Source organism: Calliopsis andreniformis, chromosome 7 (assembly GCF_051401765.1).
Source record: "Calliopsis andreniformis isolate RMS-2024a chromosome 7, iyCalAndr_principal, whole genome shotgun sequence".
NCBI classification, from domain to species: Eukaryota; Metazoa; Arthropoda; class Insecta; order Hymenoptera; family Andrenidae; genus Calliopsis; species Calliopsis andreniformis.
In genome coordinates this window covers 9,936,687-9,950,329 of record NC_135068.1, presented here as the reverse complement: position 1 = coordinate 9,950,329, position 13,643 = coordinate 9,936,687, and the positions used below count along the sequence as shown (strand labels likewise).

At 36.5% G+C, this 13,643-nt stretch overlaps 4 protein-coding genes across 5 annotated transcripts in view; all 4 read right to left on the bottom strand.

The window, feature by feature from the left end:
- Positions 1 to 4,340, bottom strand: part of Oatp74d (Organic anion transporting polypeptide 74D) — a 71,885-nt gene extending 67,545 nt beyond the window's left edge. The window contains exons 1-2 of the mRNA XM_076381857.1: positions 4,279 to 4,340; positions 2,043 to 2,079 (exon numbers count right to left, since the gene is read on the bottom strand). The gene's annotated coding sequence lies outside the window, so the exon portion shown is untranslated. The remainder of the gene's footprint in view (positions 1 to 2,042; positions 2,080 to 4,278) is intronic.
- Positions 4,341 to 5,824: 1,484 nt separating this feature from the next.
- Positions 5,825 to 7,054, bottom strand: Sf3b6 (splicing factor 3B subunit 6). Its single transcript, XM_076382003.1, has 3 exons — positions 6,920 to 7,054; positions 6,705 to 6,823; positions 5,825 to 6,613 (listed from the first exon to the last, which is right to left on the bottom strand). Exons 1-3 carry the CDS (start codon positions 6,950 to 6,952, stop codon positions 6,388 to 6,390), a joined length of 378 nt encoding a protein of 125 aa, XP_076238118.1. The 5' UTR covers positions 6,953 to 7,054; the 3' UTR covers positions 5,825 to 6,387.
- Positions 7,055 to 7,220: 166 nt separating this feature from the next.
- Eef1delta (elongation factor 1-delta) lies at positions 7,221 to 13,611 on the bottom strand. 2 transcript variants are annotated; one of them, XM_076382739.1, is made up of 9 exons: positions 13,485 to 13,611; positions 11,083 to 11,218; positions 9,867 to 10,334; positions 9,072 to 9,182; positions 8,789 to 8,855; positions 8,538 to 8,713; positions 8,150 to 8,219; positions 7,957 to 8,082; positions 7,221 to 7,881 (listed from the first exon to the last, which is right to left on the bottom strand). In XM_076382739.1, exons 2-9 carry the CDS (start codon positions 11,173 to 11,175, stop codon positions 7,727 to 7,729), a joined length of 1,266 nt encoding a protein of 421 aa, XP_076238854.1. In that variant the 5' UTR covers positions 11,176 to 11,218; positions 13,485 to 13,611; the 3' UTR covers positions 7,221 to 7,726. The 2 variants fall into 2 exon arrangements, with proteins under 2 accessions (XP_076238854.1, XP_076238855.1); XM_076382740.1 differs by lacking the exons at positions 7,221 to 7,881; positions 7,957 to 8,082; positions 8,150 to 8,219 and adding an exon at positions 8,243 to 8,410.
- Snm1 (DNA cross-link repair protein snm1) lies at positions 11,462 to 13,475 on the bottom strand. Its single transcript, XM_076382741.1, has 2 exons — positions 13,285 to 13,475; positions 11,462 to 12,977 (listed from the first exon to the last, which is right to left on the bottom strand). Exon 2 carries the CDS (start codon positions 12,957 to 12,959, stop codon positions 11,778 to 11,780), a length of 1,182 nt encoding a protein of 393 aa, XP_076238856.1. The 5' UTR covers positions 12,960 to 12,977; positions 13,285 to 13,475; the 3' UTR covers positions 11,462 to 11,777.
- Positions 13,612 to 13,643: the final 32 nt, after the last annotated feature.

Genomic DNA, 13,643 nt, shown 5'->3' with positions numbered 1-13,643 from the left:
GATTTCATTGGATTTTTTAAGATTTCATAGGATTTTTGAACATTTCATTGAATTTTATAAGATTTCATAAGATTTTTCAAGATTTCATAAAATTTTTCAAGATTTCATAGGATTTTTTAAGATTTCTCAAAATTTCTCAAAGTTTTCTAAGATTCGTCAAGATTCGTCAAGATTTGTCAAGATTTGCCAAGATTTTTCAAGAGTTCCTAAGATTCTTATGGTATTTTTAAGATTTCCCAAGATTCCTGAAGATTTCCTAAAGTTTCCTATCATCTCCAAACATTTCTCAAAAATTTTCCAAATTTCACAAAATTTCACGTATCCGAAGATTTTCAGAACAAGTTCTAGATCGATCCTAGATACACAATCCGAAAGGCAGACAAAAGAAAATCCAGGAATGTGCACTATAAAATGACGATTATTACGGAAGAGCTCCACTGGAGGGCCAAATTATGAAACGCGTGCTTCTCTCGGAGCGTACAGGCTCGAGCGTTAACGACGGCATTAAAATCTCGCGGAGGCGAAGGCGTTAATGGCAGAACGGGCGGAGGAGCGCGTTTTTGCTATCCGCGAGGACAGAACGGCCGGCGAAACGCGGGATCGTCTTTTCTCTCGTTTTTCACAAAGGCCGCCGCGAACACTTTCATCTTCGGGGGGTAGATTCAGCCCGAGTGACTTGCACTACGTGCCCGACAATGGGCACAGACCTCGCCTCGAGTCCTGCACGCATCGCGGGGATAAGTGGTTCGACCCCGACCACTGTCGACTGCCACAAACTCGACGTTGCATACTGGCAACGTGATTGCGTCGATTCTGCAGCGAGATAAGAACGCTGTGATAGATGGAACCGCGGTCCCGGAATTGCACGGACAATCGCTTACAATTAACGATCATAGCAGAGACTTTTAAGTGTCTCAACGCGGGACAACCTGGAGGTACAGTAAGGTCTTGTTATATGTTCACCAGACTGTTCGTTACATGTTCATTCCCATCCCCACCATTTGGAGGGAGTTCTGCTTGAAACATGACTCCACCTGACACGAACAATCAAGTCGAGTTCAAGGTGGAGAAGAATTGCTTGTTCTGTGTTCGATTTATGCTTCTGTCTGGTCACGAACGATGAACATATAATGAGAATTTACTGTACTTCAAATTTCTCGTTAATAATTAGTCTAGTTTCAAATATTTTAACACAAGATGATTTGAAACTATTCGAAATCCCTCGTTAACTGATATCCTTTTACCCTCGTTAAGTGATCGCAATTCATCCCTACTATATGCTTTATTTACTCAGTGTACTTTTCCTTGAAATAAATTTACTTTGTCTTGCTCTATTATAAGGAAAGTCTCTAACCTGATCTATTAAAGTAAGGTAGGTGGAAATCAGCTTACTATGAAAAACTAATTAAATATTTTGGGCTTTTCATTTTCTGAGTACCTGTGACTGATATCTGAGATTCGTAAACGTAAAATACAAGTTTTCATAAATCAATGGGATAGGTTGAGACACGGTTGAAAGAGAAACACGGCGACACGTTTAGCGCGCGTTCATCAGCTAATTACACCAAGAAATAATTAAGTTATTTTCCGCATGCAACCGGGCGAGTCACTAATTAGGCATAACAGCACGCAATGCAAACACGGCCGTGACGCGTGTATGCGTGGCGTATGCACACTTGTTTATATACCGTTCTTGTGCCTCACAGTTTCAACAGGAATTAAGAATATATAAATATCTTTATGATGCTCGAAACTGAACCTGCTTTTATTATTGGAACGGTCTTAGTTCATTAAATTTCATGAGTAATCAATTGCATTAAGCTAGCTTATATTATTTTTACGTTAATTAATTTCATAGTATCGTAATTAATGCTTGATTTATATTATGTTGCATATACTGAACTTCAGAATAGATATTGGTCAATTCATTAAAACTTAGAAATTCAGAATAAATTCATATTCAATCTCTTCAGGGATAGACTCAATGTGAAACCGTGAGGCATGTTTTAAAAAATAATTTTCGAAACATAATTAAAACTCACCGCATTGTTCTTCTCCAACGAGGAAGAAATATACTGCCTGCAATTTAAAAAAAAACATAATTAATTAAATCAGAAATAATTAAGTATTATTTTTTTATGTACATTATTTACGACTAATTAAAAAAAATCATATAAAGAAACGTATGAGTCCAGGTAAAAATTAAACTTACTTTTTAAATTTAATAATTTGATAAAATTAATAAAATTTATTTACAGTTAATTAATGATTGCTCTATTATGAATTTATTGATTTCGTTATGTCATCACTGATTATTATAGAGAATATTTCAAGAATAGTTTCATCAATATATTGACTTAATTACGTAATAAAATAATTAAATGCATACTATATAATGACAATGCCTTTTTAGAATTTAAATAACCTCAAGGTTTAGAAGCAGTTATATCTTGAGAGTAATAAAAGGAATTTAAAAAACATTTTTTAAGGTTAAATTACTGCTAAAATTCAAAAAGAACGACAGAATCGAGGTTAAAATTTAAATTTATAGTCAGTCCTTTGACATGTTACAACCATGTTGAATATTCCTCAATGAGAGAAACAATGATATTTTCTCCCACGGACGAAATTAAATATAAAACTTAATGTTCATATACATCAGAACAATACATAATTAAATAGTAAACACTCTATTATAAGGCAACATCACTCTGCGCGAAAAAGTCTATAAAAACCTCCATCTTACATCAAGAAATCATTCTTTAATTTCCAAGCATTTCAAATGCCGCCAAGAAATTACGATTACGCCATTAATTGCATCTAATACAGGGCACGAGACAGTAGACTAGCATCCCTGAGCATGCGACATCTGTGATCTAAGAGATAACAGCTCGCGCCCCCTGAGGTCCGCGATTTTTTAACGTTTCACATAGAGACGCTTAGTCGTAACTAACCCTTTTGTTTCCGCACTAGTCATCTCGTAAGTCGAGTCAACGGTTGGCGATTTAAAAATTAGCGGTGTCTCGTGGCGTGGAGGGCACAGCGTGCTTGTCGACAAATAATCGCTGAAAATTCGCTGTTTTACGAGCTTGTTGGACGTGGATCAGTGTCAAAGTACACCACGCGTTACGATAAATCGTCTTCGCGAGTCTGTTTACACGCGTGGCCTTCGAATCGCTCGTCTAAAAACCGGTGCACAAAAGTGGCCCCAGGTTCCCCGCTGCTTCTAGAACAAAGTTCCCCAGCATTAAGGTAAAGAGGAGCAGCTCGAAAGCCGGTAGCAAGGCGACGTATTTATCCAGACAGCGGACAAACATACTCGCTTGAGTACCTGGCACCTGCTCACTTTCGTGTACTTCCAAGGCACTACGAGAGGATTGTCAGCGAGGGGGATTGGAAGCAACGACTCGCGAGGGGTAAGTCATCGACGCCATTACGAAATTTTTTATCTTTCTTTAGAGAAGCACATGCTTTGATGTTAATGAATTATTTGTGGTTATGATTGTATTGTGGGTTGAAGAAATCAGTGGTTTCTCGTTGTAGGATCCTCCGTGAGTGGTAAATTTATATCGAGGATGCTAGTATAATATTTGTGAAAATTGTGGGAAAGATTATTCAGTACCTATTGCATGTACTGTCAATTAGGCAAGTGATTGTTCAAAATGGCGCGATATTTGAAATACGATTTAAAAAATAAGGGTTCGAAAACTGGGCTTCTAGAAATATTTCAAAATTTAAATATTTGAATTGTTTATGTTTAGATATTTGAATATTCATAAATTTTAATATTAAAATACTTGAGGATTTGAAAATTTGATTTTTGAAAGTTTGAATGTTTGAAAATTTGAAAGTTTGAAAATTTGATTATTTCCACCTGAAGACTGTCATTAAATGACATTCCTAACGTACAGTGACTAAATTTCTCAAAAAATTTAAACCAGTAGTGTACTTACTCGATACGATTCTCTCATTTCCCAAACTTACAAAACTCACTTAACAAATTACCAACGCAGATGTTTCACACTTTCTTCAACCCCGTCGCCCGTATCCCGTCGCGAGCTTATATCAAATACCAACCGTAACACGAGTCTCATATCGAAGCTCTGGAGTCGCCGATAGCTCACGCGTGCAAGTAAAACGAATTACGTTCGGTACGAATTGCGTGAACGCGACTATGCATAAATAACGTTGCTGTGTGTACGCAAAGTGTACGAAGCGACAGCGACGACAATGAACACAGTTGATCGCGTGCATAAACACGCACGCTCACACACTCACCTCGATACAAATCGGCAAGCAGGCAGCAGGCCGTCGTAACACGACGCCGTCGCATCTCCTCCCGCCGCGCCACGTTCCTCCCCTTCCCGTTCATTCATTCCTCCTCCACGCGACGCTGTTGTTTTTCTCGGCTGACATTCGGTGTGTCGGCGACATTAGCAGACGACACACCATCGTTACCCGGCGTCACGCTCCACTACGCAGCAACACAGTAAACCACGGTCCCCGATGGTCTGCTAATCCCTCACGAACGGAGTTACTCCCAACAAATGGGAGAGGACGCCTAGAACAGCCTGGCCTGGGCCCCCCCTCAATCTGACGCCATTCTTTCCCACGATTCGTCCATGCCATATAAAAGAATCGCTCCGAAAAGCCAGCCCCCAGGCAATGTCTCTATTCAGCGGAGAGGGTGTCCTCAGGGTCATGGGCCACCAGCCTAGGACCAACTTGCACTCCAGACCCAATCGATGGCCGATGATACATAGCTCCTAAATCTTACACGAAGGAGCAGCAAAGTGGTCGTCGTCCCCTCCTCGATGTTTTTCGTTACCATAGTACGCGATCCTACATGGACACAGGCATATGTGTGCTTGATATTAATTCGATGTAGGGGAGAACCGAGTCGTATAAGGATTCCAGTCGCGAACGGGATTGTCCTGGATAGCCAGCCGTCCAATGCACCGCAGCCGCGATGCAGGCCTCGCTTATCAGATGCCTTGCAGCGCGATAACGTGATATCGAAAACAAAAATAGTCTCCCGCGTGCTCCGAAAGATCGCGCTACTCTTCAGGTCCGCTGCGTCTAGGCGGCGTGACGCGAGCACGGCTCGCGATAAGGAGGCTCGTTAATAGGAGAACTACGAGGAGCAGAAACGAGTAACCGTACACCAAATGCCCGGCGTTCTCGACGAAACTGTCGTGGATTGCTCGCGGCGCGCGCGACACGGTCTCGAGCACGTTCGCGAACGTCTCGCCGGCGACTTGGCCGCTGCCGCAACAGTCGAACGACATTTGACTACTCGGAGACGAGCCTCGGACACTCCGAATGGGACACGTTGAGGTCGATGAATGAACGGGGATCACCCATGTACGAACGCCTCGCGCGTTTCATATAAACCGGCCGCGCCGCGACAGGCCGACTAAACGGGCTGGCTAAGCGAGTTTTCGCTTTCGACTGAAATCGAATGTTCCTGCCGGCTAGCCGGTGACGTCTGTGTGCACGTACACACGTGTGTGGGTCGCTGGTGCTCGCGTGTACCCGCGCACGCGTGCATCGGTGTGTGCGTCGCGACACACCGTACGCGCGTGTTTCCATCAGCATCCATCCAGTATCGGGTGTCCCGACAAGTAAACCGTAGCCTGTTCGACTCACGTTACAAAACGCCAGTGCGACGAGAGATGAGTCAACCGATAGAATTACGCGTATCCTACTCGACCGCGACAGGTATATGTTTTTGGTTTGCCTTGACTGAGGTCACGCCTCCGTTTCGCGTAAATGAAATACCCCCTGTATCTTTGTAAAGAGTAGGAAGAACGTATGTACGGGGTTATTAGAGAATATTTTATATAAATTTATTGAAAGTTATGTTATAAATATGTACAGTTAATGTGGAGATAAAATCTTGAGTTGCAATTACTTTGGAAAGTAATTTGGGTTTAGCCTGACTGTGTAACTATGAATACATTGATCTGGCAAGTATATGTATGGTGATGGTAACACTTAAGGTTGGCTTTATGTCCTATTTGCATACAATTATATACACTTGGGTACAAGTAATCAGGCATCAGTTATTCAGGCATCAGTTATTCAGATAACACAACTCTACACTTATAGCTAAATCTTCCTTGAACCTTTCAGTGATCTTCAGTGTGTATATTAGCTATCTTATGTCTATAGTTGGATCCAAACTCACTGCTGAATGGCTAGGATTGGTTGTGGAACTTGAAGTGATGCCTCATTACTTGCTCCAAAGTGTAGTCAAAGCAATGCTTCATTTACAATAGTACAGTCAGAGTCTACTAAACCATTGTAAAACAAGTGTTTTTGAGACTGATAAACCTAACTTAACAGTAACTTAGCCATGAAATTAAGTTTAGTTAACTTATTCACTTATTTCTTCTCTTCATTCAAATTATATTTTGTCTTCAATTTGTCTATTTCTTCCATCTTCTTATCCACATCAACTCGTTTAAATGCCTTATTGCTTTGATAATATAAAACTACTAAGTATCTGTTACAAACATTGAAACCACTCAGATGATCACAAGCATTTTTGGCATCAAATATGTCCTCATACACAACAAAAGCAGTTCCTCTAGTTTCAGCAGTGTTGCCCCTGCAAGAATAAAACATTTTAGCCTAGAAATTATTCTTTTTACATTAGAATTTTTTTACATTTCTGTTACTTGTTAACAGGTATTACTTACACCCTGATTTGTCTGATGGCTCCATATTTGCCAAAAATATCATACATTTCTTCAGCCGTAATCTTGTATGGTAAATTTCTTATGTACAGCACCCGATTTACCTCAGGAGGCAACCTGACCTGTAAAAGAGAATAATTTGGAAAATAACAAACGAAATAGGTTAAGTTTCCAGGTTCTCTTTAATAAAGGCATTACTTGCTAATTAATACACTTACGTTAGCTCTCCTTTGCAGCATTGCCATAGTCATGATTGCAGAATATAGTTTTTTTCTTCACTGAATGCAAAAAGAGATCCCAGAACGAATTATTTGCAGACTTTTTTCTCTTCTGACTTACTGCAGCCAAATGTTATTGAGATTGACGTAAAACGTATCTCACTACCAGAGAGCAGCACTGGTAGCAGCTTCCATTTTGAATACCGGGTGTTTCAAAACACGTGATAGAAATCATGCATAAGAAAGTTAGTTTTAAAATTTTATACATTGAAAACTAAGGGAAAATTAATTACACTGGTAATTATATTCATAATTTTTATTTGTAGCAACAATACTCCAAAACAAACAATTAAAAATGGTACTAGTAATTGGCATTTTTACTTGCAATATCATTTTACCGAGCTCTTCTTTGATACTATAATCGAAGTGAAATATACACCTATTTGATTTGATCACGTTTCCGCGTAGCACAAGTTATTACGTTTAGTTACATTTAAAACACTCGCGCTTTGAGATATCTTTTTAATATAGGATACGTATTGACGTTACAACCACACAGTTTAAAAATGTACTTGATGAGAATTCTTATGAATTATTTAGTAAATTGACACATCGATTCTTAAAATGGTTTTACGACGACTAAATTTCCGACTTTCGGACGATCCTGTTTAATCTATACCACATACGCGTGTATTCATCAAAGTAGATATTGCTAGTGGAATGAAGAGATGGCACAACAGACCAATGCCTGATTGCAATTAGAACCGTCGAGATATTTTCTATGAGAGAGAAAGCAACGTTAATAATTTATACTTTGTTAAAAGCTGCAATGTCTACGCTTTGCACATAGTCTTCAATTTCCTGTATCTTTTCTGTGAGCCAATCCACGGAAACTTTGTCATCTTCTACGACACAGGAGATCTGAAGTTTACAAATTCCAAAGGCAAGAGGCACGAGCTTCGCTGTAAAAGAACAATTACTTTCGTTTTATGTTCAAACTAAATCTTAAGTTAGATATTATCAGTGTTCTAGCTCACCCGCTCCCCATAAGAGGCCATCAGTCTCAATTTTTCTCACTTCCGTTTCCATCTCTTTCATATCTGTTTCATCGTCCCATGGTTTCACATCTAATATTATATTCGATTTGGCGATCAAAACTGGCTCTGCAAATTATCATTACGTAGAAATAGTGGAATTATATTTAAAGTATAAACTTAATTCAGAACTTACTCTTCGACTTTTTCGCGGCATATGCTGCCAATCTTTCTTCCCTAATTTTTGCAGCTTCTGCATCTTCCCCCTAGTAAGTTAATTATTTGAAGAGTTTATGATATAAGCCACGAGTAACAATATTTAGAGTTCAGTAGTTGTAAAATAGAGTTTCGTGCTGAATTCGTGTAATATAGAAAAATATAATTGAATGCTATATTTTGGGAATATCTGGTGTACTATGTCTCGTAAATACCGCATGGTTTTAAACATTTTGACACCCTACATGAACAAACGTGTGATGTGTACTAAATGTATACGTATCGTGCAGAAATGACTTCAAATATTATGTAGGGAGGGGGAAAATTAATTGCCGAGTGTTTTTTTCGCACTATTTCTGCCCACTTGCCTCAGAATCTGAACCAAAGAGGTCAACATCGTCGTCATCTTCAGCTTTTTCGGATTTTTCGACCTTTTGCTTTGGTGCTGGTTCAGACTTTTCAGCCGGAATTTGATTAACCTTGAGTTCAAGAGCTTCTACACGCTTCTCCAAATTTGCAATAATATTTCTCAACTCGTCGATGACTATTGATAAGAATTAATAAAATAGTAAATGTGATACAAATGATAATATGGATTTGTTAACAAAATGGTACTTACCATCCACACTATCTTTTTTGTTATCATTTGGTGGTGTAAGACCAGCAACAACTGCAATATCATCCATCTGAAAAGTGATTGCAAGAGTGTAATAATAAAAAATGAATGCTATGAAAATTGAGATGATAGAATTTAAAGATATAATGAAAGTATAGTATATTTGCAGAGAAATAAATATCATACCCATAGATTTGATTAATGTTAGAAATTATATTAGTAAGCGGACTTTAACATTTGTCACACAAGGGTGTAACCAAACTACACCAAAGAGCACAGTACTCACACACTGTAAAGATTGTTTAATATGTTGACGAGCCTTGGCAACCTCATTGGCTAAACTTCCACCAGCAGATAATATCGGAGTAGTGGTTTGTTGATTTCCCTGTATCCACCACTATTAAAAATCAACTCAAATGAAACTCACTGTTATAGACAATAAGGTGGTATTATATCTCCACCAGGATTTACAAACATTATTGAATATTACAAAACTGTTAGCAGCTTTTTTAGTACTAAATTTTAAGTAGAATATTTCTACTTTTGCAAAATATTCTACTACAACCAAGTGGAGATATACTCAATAAGTGAATAAGCACCAGAGCCTTCATGACACACTATTTACTTATGCTCACTACAAAATAAAATTTCACAAAAATACTTGTTATGTATGTAAATATGTTATTGACAAACTGGGAGCCATGATGAAATGATAGTGATTCTAGTTATAAGCATACATATAGTGTACCTTTTCTTGGTATGAAGGAGGAACATGCAAAGTATTAGGGGGGATAATCTATCTACATATATTTTCTTTTGTGCACATGTAATTATTATCAAATCTGAGAATAAAATAATAATATAATTTTTAAAGTCATTAATGGCATAGTGATCATTGCTTGTTGAAAATATAATAAATAAAATAATATGTATTGAGTGTCATGAATATTTATATGAATATAAGCAGATTGCTATAATTATCTAGGCAATGAATTCTACCTTACATAATAAATCAAAGAATTCTATGAGTATTACATTAATGCACACAAAACATTAAGTAATATTACATTACAGTATGTACCTGATTAGGTAACTGTTGTTTATTCCTTATCAATGGTGCATTATTAGCATTTTCTTTTACTTCCTTCTCATTTTTTCTTTTTCCTTTATTTCTATGCCTTGTATCTGCCTTATTCTTTTTTTCTTTTACTTCTTTGGTATTATATTTTTTAGATGCATCATTTGAAGGACTAGTTTCTTTTTCTTTTATATCATTTTTAATATTCTCAGATCGTTGCTTTTCCTCTACACACTCTTCCTTTTCTTTATTATATTCATTCTCCTCTTTAACTGTTTTTGAGGCTTTTACTTGACACTTTGAATTCTTTAAGATATCATTAGGAGCATTTTCAGATATCAGCAATTTATTATCTTTAGATTTCTCAGACTTTGATTTGGATAAAGAATTATTTAAAATATCTGGGCAGTTATTAGTTACAGAAACTTCAGATTTAACTGGGCAGCTTTCCATAATTTTTTGAGACACCACCTTGAAACATGTTTTAAGCTATGCAAGTAGACATTGATGTCTTGCAATAAAGGTAAAGAAGATGAGCTAAATGAAGGATATTTTTGTCACATGCTAAATACACTTTTTAGTCTCATTACAAAAACAGTTTTACAAAAACTGAGTATTTTAATCCAAAACTTCATGCAATTTCTCAAACTCATTGAGTATATGAACACATAAAATCATATGTGGCACGTAGAGATAAATGAAAATGAAAATGAATAGTGAAACTGATTGTGAAGTTTATGATCTTATTGTAATGTTATTAACAATATACATATCACAGAAGCTTTGTGTAGAAAGAAAACACAAGACTATACAATTGATTTAAATATGCAATCAGGAAGGGAATTAAGTTCATAAGAAAAATAAAATTCCCAACACCTCATGAAGTTATAAGCAGACAAAGTGTTCCCTACCACCAGATATTCCCTGAAGTGTGTGTTAGAAATGTTAGTTTTTAGTTAATACAAAAAAAGAAACACAACACATAACAAAAGGCATACAGTAGCCATGGATGTTGGGGTTCTGGTAAAAAATCCATTGTTTTTAAACATACTTCAATGTATCAGAATTTCCATTAATGTCCTACTTTAATGCCATTAAGTAAAAAACAATGAAAATTAATAGTTTGTATGTTTATAAACATTCATCCTACCCCTTGTCAATTGTCTTCATAAATCCAATAACATTAATACAATAAAGAAAAAAAAAATAGTGTACTTACCCTAGCCATTTTTTCAAAATACAGTCGTTCTGCTTTGTCATAGGATGGCTTGTCAAACCATACCTTCTCTTGTGCTAATGCTGACTTTTCCATGTTTTAGATGTTTCGTTTAATAATTATAGGTGCAAGTAAATTTCTGTAAAATGAAATTTAACTGATCTTAACTTTTAAAAGAGAGTTGATTAGTTTTCTGCTTAATTATGTTGAATTAAAGAGGTGCCGACGTGTTGCTCCGGAATTCCCCGCTTTATGGTCCATCCTCTCACTAATTTTGAGAATTCTATTCAAATTCTTATATGATTATTCAATATTTTCACTCTACCTTTCTCCCGACCCTAGACAAATTCGAAGAAAACATGTAAGGATTCCCAGAACTACCACTAACTGTGGTAACGATCCGGATATGGTCCCGAAGTAGTGACCGATACGCCGGCACCTCTGTACAAAATAAGTCTTTGAAAGCAAGGAATTAAAAATGAGATTATGCAATGAAAAATATTTAACATGGAAAATAAAAGTATTAAAAAATTTGAAATTAATCAATTTATTAAAAATACAATGTTGTCATAGACATATATAATAAAATGTATAAAAATGCTGTACAATACTGTATAAAGCAATCACATTATCTATTATATAACAACATACTGTAACAGTCAACAATCAACAACCTCTAAAATAGATATCACTGAACATCATAAGCTATCATCGTCACTACTAAAATACTGAGACTTAAATGGAAGTTTCTTAAAAACTGTATCTTTGGGTAACTCAAAATTATATGTTTGCTCAACTGTTACTTGTTCATTTGAGCTCTTTGTTATTTCATCTAATAAACTATAAACCGTTTGTTTATCATCTGGTTTCACAACACATGGATGTATCTCTAATGCTTTAAAATATTGCACAAATGCCCTAAGTTCTTCCAAGGAAGAATGTGTGGAATAACAAACATTGAAAGTTCTGTTTTTAATCTCATCCCATTCTCCTACTACACTAGTATCTTTCTTTCTCCATTTCATTGCAGATGGAATAATAGTCATTATATGCCTCTCCCTCACATCTTGTCTACAAAGTAGACCTTCTTTAGATATTTTATTCTTACAAGCATGAATGGGAGTACTAAATGGATCATTTGTGACATGATCAGACAATTCTGCAATACAACAATAGCTATCATACACAAAACTCTTAACATGAATTTTCATATTCAACACTTTGGAAAGCTCAACAAAAAGAAATTCAGAACCATAATTAGCAGAACATTCCAGAATAACAACATTTCCTGGGTCTTTGTCCAACCACTCCCTAATAACAGTATTCATTTTAGTTATGCTTTCTTGCCTACTAGGGAAAGAGGGAAAGTCATTATGCAAAAAAGTTGTATCTAAATAGATTTTAGTAAATGTTCTTGGTATCAGTTGTTTGTCTTGGCAATAATGGAGACCTTTCATCTTTGGAAAGTCTATTGGATTAATACGAAAATCACCAGTATATAATACTGACAAGTCATTTTTCTCAAAGAGAAACATCACAGATCCAGGGCAATGTCCTGCTGATACACAGGTTACAGTAACAAGAAAAGTACTTTCTGTATCTAATTTATATTCTACCACAACAGGTGTGTTAATACGTATATCTTTCACACAACTACTTTTCAACCTATACTTATTCTGTAGAAATGCTATTGTAATAGAACTACAATAGAGGTATTTATTACAACGATCTAATTGTTCAAAGAACTCATCAGATAAACCTTTCATGTGATCAATATGACAATGACTAAGAAAATACACAGAAGACTTTAAGTTCTCTCCATCAAAACGATCCACAGAGATGCCAGGTATCTCCTCAATAAGCCCAAGAAAAGTTGACATTCTGGCAATATGTTGGTCCTGCAATGTATAAATTGGGTATCAACCCAATCTCATGTCTTAACATTAATGATTGATGAAACATGTTATAGTAAAGCACTAATTGAATCATGATAGTGCATCAGCTCTATCAGATAGAAGAAGTTGTTAAGTAGTGGTAGTGAAACAGTGAACTTTGATATCATTTGAAACAAAACTATTATCACAGGTAGAGAACAGATGTTCAAGGAATTTTGGACCAAGGTTGCTACTGTAGTAGGTTATATCTTTAAATCAGTTGTACATAGTGTTAATGAATAGGAAGTATTAAAAGGGGTCATCTACAAACCAATGGACCAGTAATCTATGCTACTCTGTATGAATAATCAGTAAATTTTGCACTGGAACTTAATGACACCGATCCGCCATGTGCCGTATTGATCGATCAATTCGACGGTTGTACAGTGAAGTACAATTAGTTCGACTTTAATTGCAAACTGGTTTGATGGTACCGTCGATTATATACCACTTGAATATTATTAAATATACCTTGACTCGTCACAGATTGTCAGATTGATGCAACAATTGTCCGCTCGCCAAAATCTCTGTAAGCCGGATATAACGTGCCAATTGAGGAGAAATAGAAACAGCGCTGCATGAAGAGCAATGGAAGATGTCACTAGGGTGCCTATCACTACTGGCGAACTC

Coding starts and splice junctions, on each gene's coding strand:
- Sf3b6 (XM_076382003.1), bottom strand. CDS start 6,952: ATGACTATGGCAATGCTGCAAAGGAGAGCTAAC. Junction 6,824..6,919: donor TGCTGCAAAGGAGAGCTAAC/GTAAGTGTATTA, acceptor TCTCTTTTACAG/GTCAGGTTGCCTCCTGAGGT. Junction 6,614..6,704: donor GCCATCAGACAAATCAGGGT/GTAAGTAATACC, acceptor TTATTCTTGCAG/GGGCAACACTGCTGAAACTA.
- Eef1delta (XM_076382739.1), bottom strand. CDS start 11,175: ATGGAAAAGTCAGCATTAGCACAAGAGAAGGTATGGTTTGACAAGCCA. Junction 8,856..9,071: donor TTAAACAATCTTTACAGTGT/GTGAGTACTGTG, acceptor ATCACTTTTCAG/ATGGATGATATTGCAGTTGT. Junction 8,714..8,788: donor CAAAAAAGATAGTGTGGATG/GTAAGTACCATT, acceptor TCTTATCAATAG/TCATCGACGAGTTGAGAAAT.
- Snm1 (XM_076382741.1), bottom strand. CDS start 12,959: ATGTCAACTTTTCTTGGGCTTATTGAGGAGATACCTGGCATCTCTGTG.